The following is a 19,061-nucleotide window of genomic DNA, read 5'->3' on the forward strand; positions in this document are numbered from 1 at the left end:
GTCCATTACTGCCAGGCAGGTGGAACACCACCATGCATGTGCCTGCAAAGGCATGTCAAGACGAAGACAGGAGATGCCTGAAAATGAGAAATATTGCAGGCTGCTTTACTCAGAAGCTGGATCTGAATCTACTGAGGTCAAGAAGTACTAATTTCCAAGGTGCAGCTCTGGGATGACAACAGGAAGCGCTGTATGTCCCCTGCAGCTAGGATAATTATCCCGGTGTCATGAGGTTACTTTACCTTTAAGGAAGTTGAAGTTGCTGGGGATTGCCTGGAGTCTTTTCTCGGTTTTTTTCTCGGTCATTGCTGAGAATTGACAGCAGTTTTGGCCATTGAAAAGTGGGATCAACTTGTGAACCCTATCTTAAAGTGTAAAACCAGACCTTTCTTGTTCTTTTTTGTTTTCCTGGCTGTGAGGGGTGGCGGAGCTCCAGGCCTCCCGTTCCCTGCCCAGGCCATGTGGCCGGGCGGGGGCTGGGCTGGGCCTGCCGCGTCTCCCAGCCGGGAGATGGGGCCTGCGGAAAGTTCTTCCCGGACTCGGGCCGGGCCGGGCCGATCTCTGGCTCGGCTGCAGGTTTTGCTGTAACTAAATTCACTAGAAACTGCCGAGTGAAGAAGGAGAGAGGCTCTGGACCTGCAGCGGACTGGGGCGGCGACTACACTCTCCAGAGCAGCTATGAGGAACTTTCCATCGCAGACGGCTCCAGCTCATGCACCGGCCGAGGCCACAGAACCATCTACAAAAACCTGGGCAAGATTTTAACTCTTTCGTTACCCAGATGAGACTTGCAGATTAATCTTTTTATCCAGAGAGAAAAAAATAGAGTGATCAACATGAAAAGAGACTTTATAAACTACCAGTGACAGGAAAGAAAAGAAGCTTCAGAAAAGGTACAGAATAAGGAGATGCTTTAATTAAGCTGAAATATCTTTCTGTTAAAACTATGGAGATGGACAATTAAGTCAATTTAATTCATGATACAGTATATAGGGAGGAATGGAGTGTTCAAAGTGTAAATTTTGAGTAAAAAGTAGAGTAATTGTGATACAGTGAAGTGCTAGAAGATTTTGAAGCCTTGGGGGGCAATGAGAAAACTGTTTTCTAGTGAAGCTCACAGAAACAGATGAAGAAGACTTTTGCCTTTGAATAACTCATCCTTAAAATGCCATCCCTAGTCTCATGGCCCATACACACCTCAGAGTGATGTGAAATGGGAGGAGTGAACTCTGATAACAGCAGTTCTGGGAAACTAACATCAGAGCAATGGAAAACTATAACAAAAATAGTTTTCTTGCGAGAAACTCCATAAATTAACAGGAAGAAACTTCTGTTTCTCTACAAAGACTGGTGAAAAGACTGTAGCAGGAATTGGGACTGTTTTAACCACCAAAGTTCCAAAGTTTTTGTCTCTGTTGTCATGTGAACAAGAGAATAGCGAGTAGATAAGAGATGAAAAAGTTTTTCTGGAAGTTTATTCTGGTGTTCTTATTATTGTAGTTTGTCAATAAACTTTCTTTATTCCTTTTAAGTTTTATGCCTGTTTTGCTCTTGTTCTAATCCATATCTCACAGCAAGAAATAAGTAATCTTTTTTTAGTTACTGGTTTAAAACCACGACACCCTGCCACCCCCACACCCAGAAATGGGGAAGAGGATATGGAGACTCCCTTCTGAGAGAGATGCAGAATTCATTTGCTGAACAGACCAATCATCAAACAGCTCACCTCCTCAGAGGGCAAAATTAAAGATTACCAAATATTATTAAAGCTCATCCAGCCCTGGCTACTTTATGTATGTGTCCTTGTGGGCAAAAACACCAGCCCTGGGTGCACAAGCACTGAAGACTTGTGAAGCCAACAATGAGGAGACAGGAATGCTCTCCTGTGTCCTCTCAGCCACAGACAGAGAGTGCAGATGTGTGCTGGCAGCAAGGGATGAGGAGCTGCAGAACTACTGTCTACAGAAAGCCTCTGTTGTTAGAGTAACCCATGCAGAGTAACTGCTGCACAGCCATAGAGACCATCGGCTAAAAACCCAGAAGTGAACTCAGGCACATCAGCTTTCAAATCCAGCGAGGACAAGTTGTAGCTTAATGACCAACAGTCACAAAAGTCAGTGAGTTTAAAATGTAGTGACCTGGCCAAAGGCTGAGGGAAAATAAGGAGAATAACTGGACAGCTAAATAAACTTCAGAAGTATCTCCTTGCAAAGGTCAGAAGTACAGGGCTAACAAGAAACAAAAGAAAGCAATGAGAATGTCACAAAGAAATTCCAGGAAATGGCAGGCCGAGTATTTGTGAAGATAATCTAAGGGATAAAAGATTGCAGGGGACCTGTCTGTTTGAAAACCAAACCAGCTAAAATTACTTGTTCTGATTAGAAGAAACACAGGAGCCATCCTCTGACATACGTGGCTTGTCATATTCACAAGCATATAATGACCTCAAAAGAGAACAAGTAAATAGTCAAAAGGACATAGGAGTAGATGAAAATACATAGAAATGGTGTCAGCTTGCAGATAACAGAATCTGAAATTAGCTATGAAATAGTTCAATCAGAAATTGAGCTATGAAATCAGTTTCAACTATCATGGGACACAAAAGACAGTTAAACGGGTTTGATAAAAGCATTAAAAAATAAAATGAGACAAAGGAAGTCATTAAATAATGCAGAAAGAGTCCATGACAAATAAATAATAACCCAAAATAATAACCCAAAATATTTATGAATTTAGCATAAAAAAAATAGGACGAGGCATAGTTCAGACTAGGAAAAAAAACAGGTGGAATATATTTTATAAAAAAAAATGTGGCAAAATGTAATGAAACTTTCTCTGAAATCCACCAGGCCCTCCCAGAAGCGATTTGAAATGATCAGTTTGAGATGATCAGTGATTTTTCTCAGGGTCATGGAAGGACAGGGCAGTCCCACACTAGAGAAGAGCACATGTCTGAAGAGAAGGAGTTCACAAAAACCCAGCAAATTATAAATCAAATGGCCTAATTTTGACATTAAAAAACAAAACAAAAAAACAACACAAAAACACCACAAAGAACAACCTGCTTCAATAATTTATTAAACTACCAGTTAATGTTCACTCAAGAAACAACTCGCTCAAAAGTACACCTAGCATGGACTTCTCAAGAGCAACTCATGTTAAATCCGAATGTTAATGTTAAATGCTAATTTCTCTATTGAACAGACTAAAGGGGGTAAAAGAAAAGCTATGGATACATTAAGGGGATCTTTTGTACGTTTTTTGATATCCTTACAAAAAGCCTAAAAACCATATGTGAATAAAAGCACTATAGATATATATAGAACAAAAGCAAACTTCAAATCCTTGCTAGCTGGTTTTGTTGTGTAACTGGCAGAGCCTGTCGTGTGGGACTACTTTCTTCTGGACGTGTTTCAGGTTAATAATTTTTCCATTAACTACTTTGAAAACTAGTTTTAAAAAAGTGAGATACTCTCAAAACTGGAGAAAAGTACTGCACTGCAGGTAAGGCTTTGAGTGAGACATGGTGACCCTTGGTTATTATGCATTAAGAAAGCTAAACATGAATGGAGTAGGCAAAAGATAAAAAAAATGCAATAGGCACAGACTGTGGGAAAAGGCTAAAAGAACTTGTTTACTCCAGGAAGAAAGACTAAAGAGCAATGCCCCCCAGTGCAGACAGATTCTTGTTTTGCTCCCTACATGGAGTTAAGAAAAAAAAAAATTACAAGTTTTCAGTAAAGGAGAATAAGACTACATTTTTAACCTCATTATATAAGGCTAAAAATTAGTTCTATAATTGTAGTTGCAATATTAATGACTGAGCCTGGCCATCTAGGATATGTAGAATCCTACCACATGAGGATTTTGTTTGAACATACCAGACTGATTTCCATAGATTTACCTTGTGTCAGCACATGTTGAATCAACTAGAATAAATGATTCCTTGAGATCTCGTTCAGATTCACATCACTGCTTTTAAATAGGAGCCTAAGTAGTCCACAGAAATATGCTGGGCTACATTTTGGCTTTTCACAATGCAATATGCCAAGGGGATTAAAATTCTTCCACTCACAGAGCAAAGTGAGGTGGTGTTGTGGGGTGTCATATCATACGCTGAATATATATATAGAAGGAGAGGTTATCCAACCTTTTCCTCAAACCTGCTGCTCTCTAAGCAAGCAATGAGGGAAGAAGTGTGAAGCTTTTTTGTTGGGACTTTTTTGTACAGTTTCTGAGCATTTTGGGTTTGGTGTGTGTTTTGTGGGGTTTTGTGGCTTTTGTTTTAGTTTCGTTTTTTTTCTGTTTTGTTGGGTTTTTTTAATCTGAGACCCTGCAGGGAAGACGGAAAAAGAAGGAAACAAAGCAGCCACGCCATCCAGGGTTTCTTGCAGAGCGTAGCTGTGCCCCAGGCTGCACTCCCAGCCCAGCTCTGGAGCTTAAAAACTGAGACTGCAAGTCTTTGGAAAGCACAGGAGATAAACATCCATTTTCACTATCTCTAGTGCACTGAGCAAAGATACAAGAATTTGTTTGTACGGCCCAAATTTTCTAAAGATAGTGCTAGCAAGGTTAGAGCTTATCTTCCCTTCTTACGTAAGTAACCTCTGCTCAGGTATGAAATAGAAAGTGCTGGTGAGAGATCATAGACCATTCCAACTAAAATTACTGAAGTACTTATCACAGAATCACAGGATACCTGGGGTTGGAAGGGACCTCTGGAGATCATTTAGACCAGCTCCCTTGCCAAGGCAGGGTCACCCAGAGCAGGTGATACAGGGACGCGTCCAAGTGGGTTTGCAATGTTTCCAGACAGGAAAACTCCACATGCTCCCAGCTCAATCTTTCCCAGAGCGCTGCCACTCTCACCGTGTCACGGAGCCCTTCACACCCCCCATTCCCGCCCCCCCCTCACGCCGCACTCGCGCCACCGGGGGCGGAGCCAAGGCCCCGCGAGGGGCGGCACGCACCAATGAGGAGCCACCTGCCGCGGCCCCGCAGCCAATCGCGGCCCGCGGAGCCGCCGCGCGACGCTTCCCCGCGTGCTGCGGTGGAATGCCGGCGGCTCGGCCCACGGCGACCCCTCCTCGCTGCGCTTTGCGACGCTCTCCCCCACCTCCTCCTCCAGCGTTGCTTTACGGCCCCCTGCCTTTCCCCCTGCCCGTGACCGTCTCCCCGGGGCGGGCGCGCGGGGGGGCGGGGCCGCCACGGCCAATGGGCGGCGAGAGCGCCGCGGTGACGGGGCGGGGCGGAGGGGCGCGAGCGCTGCCGTAAAGCGGGCGGCGGGCGGCGCGCGAGGCAGTTGTCACCGGCGGCGGCGGCGGCGTCGCGGCGAGAGGCGGCCGGGCCAGGCGGGCACTCCCTACAGCTCTGCCGCCGAGACGCCATGGCGGCGGCGCTGGGCCGCAAGGCCGTGGACTATTTGCGCAGCAAAGAGTTCAGGGACTATCTGATGAGGTGAGTGTGGCGCGGGGGAGCGTCATTGCTCGAGTGGGCGGCAGGACCAGCGTCTTAGACGCCCGCAGCCTCGGGGCGCCCGGGGACGGAGTCGGACGGTTGGCACCGGTTGATCGCTGGCGAGCTCGCCCTCGCCGACGGCTGGGTGGGGGGAGAAGGCAGCGAGGAGCCGGCCCGGAGGGGACGTGGTCCCGTCGTTCCCCTTGTGTCACCCGTCGTCACCTGGGCCCGCAGGGGCTGTCACTGTCCCGCCCCGGCCCGAGCAAACCGGCTTTGACCTTGAAGTGACGCGGCGCGCTTTGAAGCTGCCGCGGCAGCTGCGCCCCTCCGTGTCCTTCCCGTCCCGGCTGTGACAGCCGCGAGTGCCGCCCCGCCGCGGGCAGGGGCTCGCTGCGGCACAGAGGTGACAGCGGGCACGGGAACCCGGCATCAGGGCAGTCTGACCGCTGCCTGCCGCAAGGGCAGAAAGAGCTCCGCTCTGCCGTGAGCAGAAGCGAGTTGGATGGATCATGGATGCAGCCTGAAGATCGGTTACTTGAAACTCTGAGTATGTGTAAGTAGGTATCTCTTTCAAGAGGCTTGTTAGAGCCCCGCTGACGTGGGAGTGTAGCTTAAGTCACCTCCCAGGCAGCTCAGTGCTTGTGTCAAGCATTGTCTTGAGTGCTGTGGTAAGGGATATGGCACTCTGGACTGGAACTACAAGATTGCCTTAAACAACAGTTTTGGCACGCTTAAATCTTGTTGAACCGCTGTGCAGGAACAGTCTTGGGTCGGCACGCTGAAGTTTCTCTGGGCGGTAGGCTGTTTGACAAGCTAAACAAATAAAAATGGTCTCTTCTAATAAAGGTGGTTGAGCAACCTTTCACTATAGCTGCTGCTTGTTATTTTACCTACATCTATTGCAAGTGATGCTTGATGTTGAGCAAGCATGTAGGAGGACATCTGTTTATCTGCGAAACGTAGTCTTGCTAAAGTAGCAGGAGTTGGCGTAAGGCTGCGTGGACAAGGGATTATAATATAAAGGCTCAGTAAAGCCTTAAACTTCAGGAGGGTAGACTCAGATTGGCTATTAGAAAGAAATGCTTTACTGTCGTTTTAATTGGGAACGGCAGAAAGAACGACAGGACTCTCAAAGGAGTCAGAACAGGAGAGAATCTCTAGTTTATTGCTACAGCTATGTTATATACACTAGTTCGTGGAAAGTACAGAAAGGAAACTCTTATTGGTTAGTAAAGTGCTGCATTACCATCATTGGTCAGTGGGGTTCACCACCCCCCTGACCCTCTCCTGCAAGGAAAACATGGGAACAGACAAACAGCACCTGCAGGCTGTTTTCTGTCTTTGAGGATTGTTTGGAATCCTCCCATGAAATTCCCAGGCTAGCTCTCAGGCAGGCCTGGCAGGCCATGGGGCCTGCAGCTTGCTCCAAAGCTAGCCTCCATACTTTACTATGAGGATGGTGATGCACTGGACAGTTTGCCCAACTTGTTTGGTATTCACAAAATTAAAATCCACAGAAACAGTGGGACAAAAATATGAGAAGGAAGATAAGCTATCTTGACGCAAAACAAAAAGTCCAGAGCAGGCTTCTGTGATTCTTTTTCAAAGTCTTGAGAATGCCAGGTAAACTTGATATATGCATTAGTGTTAACGTTTAGTTAATTGTAACGGGATTCATGTGAAGCATGTCAATGGTCATTAAACCAGTAATCTGTTTCATAATTAGAAAAACAAACATCCGGATAAGATAACAGCTGCTTCCTAATGTCACTACAGTTGCTGGAAGTATCTCTGTCCTCACCCAGGACTGAGAAGTTCTTTTTAAAAAAAACTTTCAGATGTATTTCATGTGGCCTTCAAACAAGCTGTATATGCAACTGTATTGCAGTAAAAAGAGCATTCCACGGGTTGCTACCATTATGGATGGAATTATTGTGCCTTGCTATAGACAAAATACCCATTTAATTTGTACTCCTGTTACTGGGTGTGTCATAAAGAGCTAAAGTCAGTTGCTCTGTCTGCTCTGGCCTGTCAACATTGTTTCTTGCTCACACATATCACAAGGAGATAGGTGTCTAAGTTATTGGCTTCTTGTTGAGTTTAAAATTAAAATAACTGTCAGTAAAAGACTTGTCTGTCGTCTTCATATAAGAAATGGAGAGTTATCTCTTTGCATTTCTTCCTGAAGGTGATTTCTTCCCCAGACTATGGGACTCTACCCTGAAAAAAAAACCCTTTCTTTGCTCATGGAGCAAAACTGTCCTTAAAGCTCTGAGGCTGTGGCATCTGTTACAAAAATCTGCATCTGATCACTGCATGGAATCAAGGCTTTATAGACATGAAACTTGTTTGTTGGAATTAATGAATTCAGGTATTGTTTGGGATACCAGTGATAGTCTTTAGATTACTTGACCCTCAATGGAATAACTGAAGTTACCAAAAGTTGTAGATTAAGTGCTCCATTATTATGGCTTGGGGAAATCAAAACTTTCAGACATCTATTGGAATAAATAGCTTTGATTTCAACTTCGTAAGCTGCAAACATGAAAACAAGTGTAATGAATGCATGCTGCATTGCTCAGGTGGATATATCTGGTGTTAGAACTGTGTTATGGCTTAGATTTTGGATCTTGCTCAAAGAAACTGGAGACTGTCATTAAAAATTAATTATTCTGCCCATTTCACATCTGGCTTTTCTCTAGTGGTGATTAATAGGCGTTTGATTGACTATAAATCATATAAATACAGATTTACCCTAACTGTGTCTTAATGCTTCAAAATAAGCACAGTAAGAATGTAAGCTGTAGATAGACTTTTCCTGCTTCTTATAAAATGCAGCAGTAATGTTAATTTAAAACTAGCTGATTAGCATATTAAAGCCTGGTAGCTCTGTATTGTGAACCTGAAGTTGCATTTTTTTTCTCAAGATTCTAAAAATGGCAGCTCTCATATAGTTGTATTCTCTAAGCCACTAATAGTAGGCACCCGCATCCTTTTGCTTCCTACCCTATTGATTTAAAACATCTTCTGAAAAACACCTGATAAAACAGTTACTTCCTCTTAAAAGAGATAAGACATCATTCTAGACAAGCTGTCATTTTCTTGTGGTAGAAGCCTGAATTGTTTTCATCACATGATAAATTCCAAGGAATCCAGAAATCTTCTGGTAAGAGAAAAATAAGCATGGACATTGCAGTGTGCTGCTGGGGCACTTCTGGAATGTTGCTTCCTGATGACTCAGCACTAATGCAAATGTAGGGACTCTGTTAATATGGAGGGCTTTGAAATGGACATAGTTCATTCCCTGGAAAGCCTGAGCACTTAAAATGATGTGACCTCTCTAGGAACTTTCTTTTAATTTAAACTAACTTCAGAGGAGTTAGCATTGGTAATAGAACTAAAATTAGCTGATCTTCAATTCTCTTTAGTAAATCTTTAAACTTAAGGACATAAGAACTTTAAAATAAAAATTCCTCTGTGATGTGTGCTGGAAAATGAAGGACACAGCACCTGCTTGTCTTGGGTGCTCTGAGAACTGAACAATCTTCCCTTTTGCAGAAGGGCATCCCACTTAGGGGATGGCAGTATGGGGAAAACACATAGTGACAGTTCACCTATATTTGTAAAATGGTCTCTGGCCTATTAATATTCTTATTGCCAGAATGAGGAAAATATGTGCAGAAATTTTAGAAAGCTAAATCTTTCCCATTATAGCCTTTTTGGAATGAACTTAGTATTGATACAAAGTATTGAACAACCCTGGGTTCCACTTGTCATGTCTAAACATTTATACGGAAAACTTACACTTGGAAACTGAGTGAGTAAATACAACAGTTGTTGTCCACAATTCTGAAAACATTAATACATTAGTTTTCTTTTACATTAGTTTTTCTAATGTACTAATGTTAGAAAACATTAGCTTTCTTCGACAAGGGTCTGAATTTAGTTCTTGAAGTTCTTAGAAACTACTGATTTGGAATGGAGTCACTTCAGAAATAGATACTTGCACGTGATGCAGTATCCTCACTATTGGATGTGGTGCATTTGTTGCAACTGTCTTGGCTGCAGTGCTTTGGAGCTGGATGTCCGTTTCCTGAAAGAGCCAAGGTGCCCTTGGTTTGCCCTCTTCTCAAAGTGTTCCACTCCCATGTGATTGTAAGGACAACCTTAGTCAGAGCTGCCTACTCTGTTAAAGTAGTATCTGTTTGATTTTATTATAGGCTTTCACTTCTCTAGAAACAACTTACACTTTAAAAATTGAGGCTGACTTCCGTTGACACAAAAATGTGATGCCAGAAGACACATCTGAACTTGTTTGGTTAAGGTTTTATTAAAAAAAAAAGTTAATATTTGTCTTGTGAACTTCAGTCAACTGTTGCTGCAGAACAGTTAAAGAGAAAACAAAAAGCAAGTGGTTAGTCTAGTCAAGGGCATCCAAACTAAGCACCTTGAGCCAGCTCGTAGTGAAGACTCCCTGAAATGTACATACTTTGTGATTTCCTAAGTAGACCTGACTGTTCCCTTACTATAGCTATTTATAAAATGGTGATCTAAGAACATGAAAATCAGTGTGAGGGAAGTGACAGTTACCAAGTGTTCTGCAACTCAGAGCAGTTCTCTAGGCTTTCTGTTAGCCTACCTATTTGTCATAAGAAATGCCTTCTTGTCATAATTCAGAGCTAAGTCTTATCAAGTATCTGTGTTAGAAAGAAAATGTTGAAAAGCTGGTAAACTTCTGTTACAAAAGCTTCATAACAATCTTAAATGTATGCTGTAGTCTATCTTTTGTGCGTAGATCATTAAGTTATTACATGAACTGGTACCTAGATGATCACTGAAATGAACCCCATACATGACTGAAGTGTAATTGCATACATCACTGAGAATGTGTTATAGCTCATGTTTGGTACAGCCACAGTTGGCCCAAACCTATTGACAGGAAGATATCTGGCAGTCTTTGGCTTGACCTACATACACAGATAATTACAAGCAACTTCAAAGCTTTCACTGAAGGACTATAGCTGTTTAGCTTTGTCATGACAAAGCTTGATGTCTTTTGGCATCCTTTAAACTAGTTGGGTGGGATCTTGGGTGCTCTGAAGGGTTGAATGTTTTCCACAGACCATAATGGGATTTTATGTAGCTGGGAAAAAGAGCAGCAAATACTTTTCTCTTCTGGAAAATGAGATTCTTTTAGCACTAATACATTATTCAAAGTTAATGCCATGACAGCTTCCTGACCGCTACCTGTTTTCTATTTGTGGTACACTTTTGTCTATGTAGATTATGAAAGAAACTAATATGGGTTTTTGTTTTTTTTCTTTCATGTGCTTTTTGAATGGAAAACAATGATGGTGCACTTGAACAGTACGGTAAGAAAAGGGAGGGGATTTCTGGTTTCATGTCCTTCTGAACTTCAGTAACTTGCTATGTTTTTCCCTCAGAACTGTTACGACTTTGCACCTGAAAGGCATACTGCAAACCTCCCAGAGTGGTGTGCTAGGAATATTTAATTGCAAGTCTGAGGTTAAGGTGACCAAGTGTTAGCTCCTTCAGAATGCCTTACACTAAAGGGGCTTTGTTTTTTCCATACTCCTCTGCTAAGGAGATCAGAAGAGTTTGAAACCCATTCTTCTACATAACAGCAGTACTGTTAGATAACCAGATTACCTGGCTTATCTCTAATGGCCTTCAGGCCAGACAATAAATGTACAAAACAACTCAAACTACACACTTCTGTCCTGGACCCTTTCAGTTTGCCCCTGAAATTGCAAGTGGGAATTTTTATGCCTGTTGTAATGTGAATCATAATGTTATGGAAGATTTGCTCTTCTATGTAGAAAAAAGACAAACTCACAGGTGTATTTTAGTTCTTTTGAGACTCCAAAAAGATGCCTGCCTGAAGGCAATTAATGCCTGATAGCCATCTCAAGGTTTCAAATAAAACTCTTTGTCAGTAGAGAAAAGCTACTGATGATTCTTCAGCTTGCACAGCCTGGATTTGAGTGGTCCATAATCTATGGTGTATTATTTGCTTATATTCTAATGGGAATTGATTAAGTAAAAATGCCAAGTTGATTTAATTTACTTTTCAAAACAGAAGTTTTCACTCACATTCTTAAAAGCTGTAAATATTTTATAGATTCAAAAAAGAGCTTATTTTTCATAAGCTGCAGTTGTTCACTAGACCCCTGAAATGACTATAAAACCATCACCAAGTACAGGTAGTGTCTCTCCACTTGAAGTTTGCTTTGGTGTGGTGGTACAGTGCAAATACCATGTTGTCATGCAACTCACCTCAGTTATGCTGTGTCACCTTTGATGTGCTTGAGAGGCTTTAACCATTACAGATGTCAATTTTCCTATTGCTAGAAATATAGCAAAAATAAAAAATATATAATAAAATAAATAAAAAATACAGCTTTTATGCTCTTCTTCAGAATACTGAAATCTGAATTTGCAGAAATACTGTATTTTGCATATTGCACTGAAGTTGAACTATCAAAACGGTGCATGTAACTTAAACTCACTTTTTTATATTTGTGTTTCTTCTATTGCAACTGCAGGAAGCAAGTGTGGCTTTTAGTATGACTAGTGTTACAAGTAAGACTGGCAAGATTATCTCAGAATAAAAATTGCAAGAAATTTAAATACCCCCTAAGAATTCCAAATCATTAAACATGCTACATTTGAAGTGTCAAAAGAATGGATATAGCTGGTATCTGCCAGCTATAAAAAGCTTTTTCTTGCAAGGTGCATATCTTTTGTTGTATCTGGCCAAGTTTTGAGAATGAATTTCTACTTAGAAGAAGCTGAGACAAATACTGTGTACATCTTCTGTAGTAAGAGTTCTGGTGAAGCCTTGTTGCTCATAACAGTAGTGGAAATTGAACTTGTGACACTATTTTTCTCAGTTTAGAGTCTTCTAGATAATAGCCCTCAAAATAAACTTGTCAATCTTTTCTGATTTGATCCTTTCAATTTCTTGTCTCTGTTATCTCTATCTGTGTATACACCTGTTGCTAACTGCTCTCCTCTGATGTTTGTTGAATTGCTGAGTTTTAAGTAATCACCATGTTGTTTCAGCAATTGCAGATGAAGCTCAGGGTAATGGTTTGCCTTGTTGGCCCTGCTCTTTCAAAGCAAGTGTGTAAGAACTCACAAGAAGATGCTTGCTGAGCTTTTCTTCATCCTCAGCATAAAATGAAAACAGCTTCAGTTCTTCACTTCAAGTCCTTACATTTTCATTGTATTTTTGAGGAGTCTTACTTGAAAGAGGGAAATGCTAATTCTCTGCTCAGAAGTGAGCTGTAAATCCGAAGTGTCTGACAATGACAATCAGATGCTTAATGACTGCTGAGCTATAATTACACGAAATTCTATTTCAATGGCTTTAGATAGTTCCTCTCCAGTCGGAAAGGAGATCTAGAGTAGGTTCCTTTATCTTTCTTTCTGAAGAGTAGATTCCACTAAAAGAAAGGTTTATTTTTTCTCTCTTACACCAGAAGTAGTCTCTGGTTTTTCTTGGGATTTTACCCTTAACCCTGTCTTCTAGTTTTGTGTGGCTAAGAAAAAACTATAAAAATGCTGCAATAGATTTTTGGTTTTAACTTTTTTTTTTTTTCCTGCTTCACAGCACTTTTGGGGGCCAGTTGCCAACTGGGGTCTTCCTGTTGCTGCTTTTAATGACATGAAGAAATCACCAGAAATTATTAGTGGCCGAATGACATTTGGTAAGACCTGAGACAAACTTGTTGTTAGGAAACTGACTCCAGAACACAGCTTCTGTCTTTTAAGCAGTGCTGTATTATTAGTTGTCTGCAAACTTGTGATTAAAGCAGATGTAGATATCAAATATCTTCTTGCATAACTTCAGAGGCCATTTAAATTGAGGTACTGAAAACTCTTTCAGGGCTCTTTCTTGGAAAGCTTTCCATTAATTTGGGAGGGGAGAGTGAGGCAGCTCTTGACCCTTAGCAGTTTTCAAGACCATGCTGTCTCCTGAAGTAGAACTCTTGTTAACTTACACTATGTTCAAAATACACACACTTGTTCAAAATGTATCTTTTTACTCAATTTTATTCTTTTTACAAAGAACAATGATCTTTTGTGGTTAGTGTGAGATTTAAATATTTATCAACACTGACAAAGTGAAGAAGTGGCAATAATTGGTCAGCAGGGTGCAAGAAGCAGCAAAGAAGATTTTAACTCCTTGCATTGATGAGATGAGACTATTGTGACTCCTAATGAGAATTTTTTTTAAATGAGAAATTCTTTTTAAATGTATAAGCAACATTTTTCCACCTCTATTTGGAACAGGTATAGTTTTTGCCTAGATGTCTGTCTCTGTCCAAATTCTTTTCTAGGATTAGAAGTCTTGTGGTTTTAATTTATTTGCTTAACTTTGGCATTATGTCTCTTCCTTAACTCACTTAACTTAATTCTGAGTAATTCTTCTTCCCACAAGTAAAACACCTTTGGCTTAAGGAATTTTATAGCCTCATTATCATTAGGCTCTGCTTAGAGTAATTCAGTCCCTTAATCAGCTTCCCCGAGACAGAAGACTAGTTCAAATAGTTTCCAGTACAGCGAAACTGTTTTGCAAATGGTGTTTAGGCAGCAGCTACCCAGCTCAGCAATGCTGAGACACCTTTTTAAATTTTTGCAGGTGTATATATAGTTTGGTGTGTGTACAGAACCTGGGACATGAAGAAAGAATATTTGTACTTTTAAAAAGGCTGTTTTCCTTGAACAATTAATTTACCAAAGTTTTTTTCTTTAAGCCTGTCAGAACTTTACAAAAGTAGGAAATTCTTGGGTTCTAATTTCCTGTATTTAAATTTAATTATGGTAGGAAAGTAGATCAAAATAGTTTCTCATCTTTTGGAAAAGCAGGTAACAAAGCTTAATCTTTCTGAATGTTCATGATTTCCTGGACATTGAAAGCTCCTGATCTTAAAGTCCATTTTAAAATGTTCCCAGAAAGAACTGTATTTAAGTGATTAGCGTCTTTAAAAATACTTTGTCTTAGAAATTGTCACAATAATAGTATAGGACAGACTATGTCTCATTGAGATAAACTCTTATTTTCTGGCAGAGATAATTTAGATAATAAACTAAAAAGATTTCAGTTGCATCACAGGATAATGTATGAATAAAATTAATTTTTATGGAAAGCTGCAGCCATGTGTATTTTCTTGTGTAGCAGAAATGAGCGCTGTTTTGTGTTTTCTTGCACTGGATACTCAAAGTGGATATTTTTTTAGGGCTGTTGGAAAACTCAAAAGCAGCAACAAATCTGCCTGTCATTACATTTTACTAGTAGGAAAATTATGATTCAACAAAATGCAGATATTTGCAGTCTCTTAACAAGATCTGTCATCTTTTGCAGCACTGTGTTGTTACTCCTTGACTTTCATGAGATTTGCCTACAAAGTGCAGCCAAGAAACTGGCTTCTTTTTGCATGCCACTTCACTAATGAAGTTGCACAACTTATTCAAGGAGGACGACTGATCAAATACAGGCAAGTCATGTTTTCAAATCATAAACTGATGGCTTCTGGAATACTCTGTTAGTGATTTTTAACTGTGGTGCAAAGCTCTGCATGGTTTCTGAACTTGTTTAACTTCATTACTTTTTGCAGACCTGTTAACAAGCTTGTTTTCAGTAGGTAGAACTTTCTATTTTGCACCTACTTTAAATCTTCTGAGGTCTGCACATAGAAAGGGCAGGAAACCCTTATGGTCATGAGAGAGTGTAGACAGGGCCTTCAGCAGCTCCTGGCAATTTTGGGGGTTATTTTGTGCAGTCTGTTGTTTTGTCTGCACATGTCCATTTTGGTAACTAATTCCTAAGATGGAAACATCCATAAAAGTATGAAGGAGTTGTATGTCAGAAAAAGAAGTCACGCAAAACCTGTCAGAGCTGCCCATTCCATACATGAGGTAGAGTTGCCTGAGGAACAGACTGCAATCAGTCTTACACCCACATTGCATAGCAAGTAGTGTGGATGCTGCCCGAGTCAGGGTTGTGGCTCTTCTCTCTTCTGCCCCAAGAAATTACTGTGGAGCAATAGAGGATGAAACCTACTGAACTATAAAGTCAAAAATGAGACTGCAAAACTGCAAGTTGACTTGTCTCTGCATAAATTACTGACCAATGTCCTTCATTCATAAAGTTATACTGTAAGTTCAGAGTTTTTTAATAGCAATTGTATTTCAATATTCACTCCTAAAAAAAGCTGTTTTTCTTTTGGCAGGCTGGAGAAAAAGAACTAAATATTTTACTTGAAATAAGCCAGGGAATGTATTCATCCTGAATGACAACCAAGAGAAGACATGCCATCTACAGTCTCTGTGACAATTACAGTGGGGATGAAACAGAAACACCCATTATGAATATGACCCCACCAACAAATTCTTTTATTTTTATCTTGCCTTTTAAAAAGTACTATTCAGCAATGTAAACCATTACATTTGAAGTCTTGCTGCCTTACTGATCTTTAATAACTACCCTTTTAATAAAATGTTAGCCACCCAAATAACAAGCAATATTTGAAAACCAACTTTTTTATCTAACAGTCTACAATAGTGGCCCATGATGGTTTAACAGAAGTAATTTGAAAATCAGCATGAACAGAGGTCCGTAAACAGAACTGTAGGTGGTATCATTGTTTATGTATTAACATAATCTTAAAAGCCATTTAACTTGAGTGCATTCATTCCTGTTCTATCTTTTTAACTTAAGCAGTGGCTTGCTGATCTACAAGAACAAATGTGTAGGTAGGCAGCCTGGAAGTGAGCAGCCATCCCTCCCTCTTCCCTCACTGCATGCCTTGTCTCAGTGAAGAGACTTCATTAACGTCCATTTTTATGTCGCACACCATTTAAAGAAGGCTTGGAAAAACAAAAGCATAGCACTGAATGAAGGAAGGCAACAAAGCCTGATACTGTTCTTTAAGAAGTTCTAAGTGGATTTTATTTTTTTCCTTCTGTTTGAGTTATTCTAGATGTATGTAATTCTTGCACAGGCCAAAACTAAACTTGTTTGGAGTCCAAGATCTGAAAGACACAAAATGCCTTTCAGTAGTTTTTGACTTCATTGGGTGAGTGTTTTTCCTGCATGATCTGCCTGAAAGTTACATTGCTATAAAGATAAAATTGACAAAGAATGTGAGAATATGTGCTGCAGATTTTTTTTCCAGTGCAGTGTTTTTGAACAATAAATGTGTTCCAAATGGCAATAAAACTCTTGAACACTTGGAAAAATTTTGTTTCTGATACTGTGGTAACAGACCCAAAAGTGAAATTTTATTACGGAGTGTCACTTTATTACTGTAACAAAATGAAGTAAAAACAGGCTGAAAAAGTAAATGGTATGTTCTGAATTTAGGTAAGTGTACTCTGGATCCTAATTCCTAAAACTTCTTCTGCCAGCAGGAAAAAGAGTGTGAGTACTTTGAGTAGTCCTGCTATGATAGGCAGCATTGTATTCAGCGCTCTCATGCAGCTAAGTCAGTATTACATATTGTCTTCTAGCAATTAAAGCAAGTCTTAATTGACCATCTACTTTTGTTGTGATGGCAACATTTTTTGATGGACATAAAAGAAAGAGGCAGATATCTGTCTGCTGGCTAGCTAAAGCTGGTACTGACTGCTCCTTCGTGCTTTAGATTACTGCATAAAGCTGCCCCTTCAGTACTGTTGTCTTGTCACAAAAGTAGTGGCCCCACCCCTCCATCTGCTGGAATAGAAGCACTGTTGGACTTCTGTACAAATGAGTAGTGAGACACAAGCAGGTAAGGACAGCTGATTATCTTGGCACCTTATAGTTTGTTATATTACTTCTGGAGAGAAGAATAAGCTAGAGCTGAGTTTGAACTTCATAGGTGTGAAATGTGTTACACTGTTCTTGCATGAAGCTTGCAGCACAGGCTGTACTGTCCTCCTACCTGCTTTGATCACTGTTCTTTAGCTCCTGATTGTCTTTGTTTCTCTGCCCTGAGAATTTACAAGAGTTCCTTCTCTCATTTTCTGGTAGCTGCAGCATACTGTCTTCCCCTTATCCATTCACTTTCACACTGGACTGCCTTTCAGTCTGACAAAATGACAAAAATAGTTTATATGGGCAGAGTGCCACCAAGTGGCTTGTGGCCTGTGTCAGTGTTATTTATCAAGCCATTTACATACCATTTCTTTGTTTAAAGGTGCTGGGAGTAATGGGATTATTGGAATATTATTAAAAGGAATTATTGTAATAAATGTATGATTACTCTGCACCCTACTCCTCTGGCACAGAACACTGAAACACACTGGCATATGCCTGTTTCAGGATGGGGCTGCTTGGGATAATTCAAAAAAGGGGGACAATAGCTTAGAGGACTGGAGATAGGGGAATAAGAAAAGAACAAAAGGATGCCATTAGCACCATTAAGGTACTCAAACTCAAGAATACACTGGATGAAAGAATGGGGCTATGTGAGTTTCACTAATTATAAGTTAGAGCTCAGTATTTGCATTTGATTTATAAGATTATAGGGCTTGTCCATACTTGCCATTATTCTGAAATACCTACTTGGTTTTAATTTCACAGCTTGGTTTAATAACAACTTACATCTGTAGATATGTCCTGTCACTAGAAACCTGTGTGCTGCGCTGCTCCCAGGCACTGCCCTGTGTGTTCTGCTTCTGTTCCACCACAGTAAGATTTGGAACCACGTGGCCGTTCCATTCTTGCTGCAGTGGTTACTGCTATAGCAACAGCTGCTTTCATCTCTTCAGAAAAGAATTTCTCACCTTTCTGAGCAAGTCCTGCTACACTGCTGGTAAGGAATGCAACACCCTTAGGCATTCAAGTGGGAGAGACTACCAGCTAAGCTCCTAGGCTTTTTCCCCAGTTTGAGCTGGAGATGCCTTGAGTAGTTTTTTAAAGGGAAGACTTGAGACTATAACTGACTATGGCATCAAAGTGGCTCACAATCTCTTCTGCTATTGCAAGATTGAGTGTCCTTGATCTGGAGGCTTGATGATTTATGATTCAAATGTGGAAATCATTTTGTAGCATTGTAATTACATGACAGACAGCAATAACCATAATTGTGTGGTTGGAAGAGAAGGAATTACTTGCTAGGATTCTTTAATGAGTGTAATAACACCTACTGATAATGAAATTTGTTCAACCTCACACAACTGTCTCATGCTTTATAATCATTTTAGCCAATGCTGCTATGTATGGGTAGTGGTGGTTTTTTAGGGGGGGCGTTTTGGGTTTTGGAGTTTTGGTTTGGGGTTTTTTTTTGGTTTTGTTTTTTTTGTTTGCTTGTGTTTTTGTTTTGGAGGATTTTTACTTCTAAGACTTCTATGTAATGTGAACCTTAGTTTCCTGCTGTAAAACCAGGAGAAATATCTCTTGGCTGCTGTGCTACCAATACTGCCTGCCAGCTCTCAGGGGAAACACACTCACAGTAAAATGCAGTTTTCCATAGCATTTGAGGGTTGCCATTTCTTCTCCATACAAAGTGCAATGGTGTCATCTGAGGAAGGACAGCAGAGCAGAGAATTAGGGGGGTGGAAAGTCTCAGTAAGTTTAGAGCCAGGGAAGGCAG

General features: G+C 40.7%; 1 protein-coding gene across 1 annotated transcript; it reads left to right on the forward strand.

Annotated features, from left to right (window-relative positions):
* The first annotated feature begins 5,261 nt into the window (after positions 1 to 5,261).
* MPC1 (mitochondrial pyruvate carrier 1) lies at positions 5,262 to 16,725 on the forward strand. Its single transcript, XM_058836825.1, is given in 4 exon segments — positions 5,262 to 5,461; positions 13,094 to 13,190; positions 14,849 to 14,981; positions 15,717 to 16,725. Coding segments are annotated over 4 exon segments (324 nt in total). The 5' UTR covers positions 5,262 to 5,386; the 3' UTR covers positions 15,736 to 16,725.
* The last annotated feature ends 2,336 nt before the right edge of the window (positions 16,726 to 19,061 follow it).

The sequence above is a fragment of the Poecile atricapillus genome, chromosome 3 (assembly GCF_030490865.1).
Source record: "Poecile atricapillus isolate bPoeAtr1 chromosome 3, bPoeAtr1.hap1, whole genome shotgun sequence".
Classification (NCBI taxonomy): Eukaryota; Metazoa; Chordata; class Aves; order Passeriformes; family Paridae; genus Poecile; species Poecile atricapillus.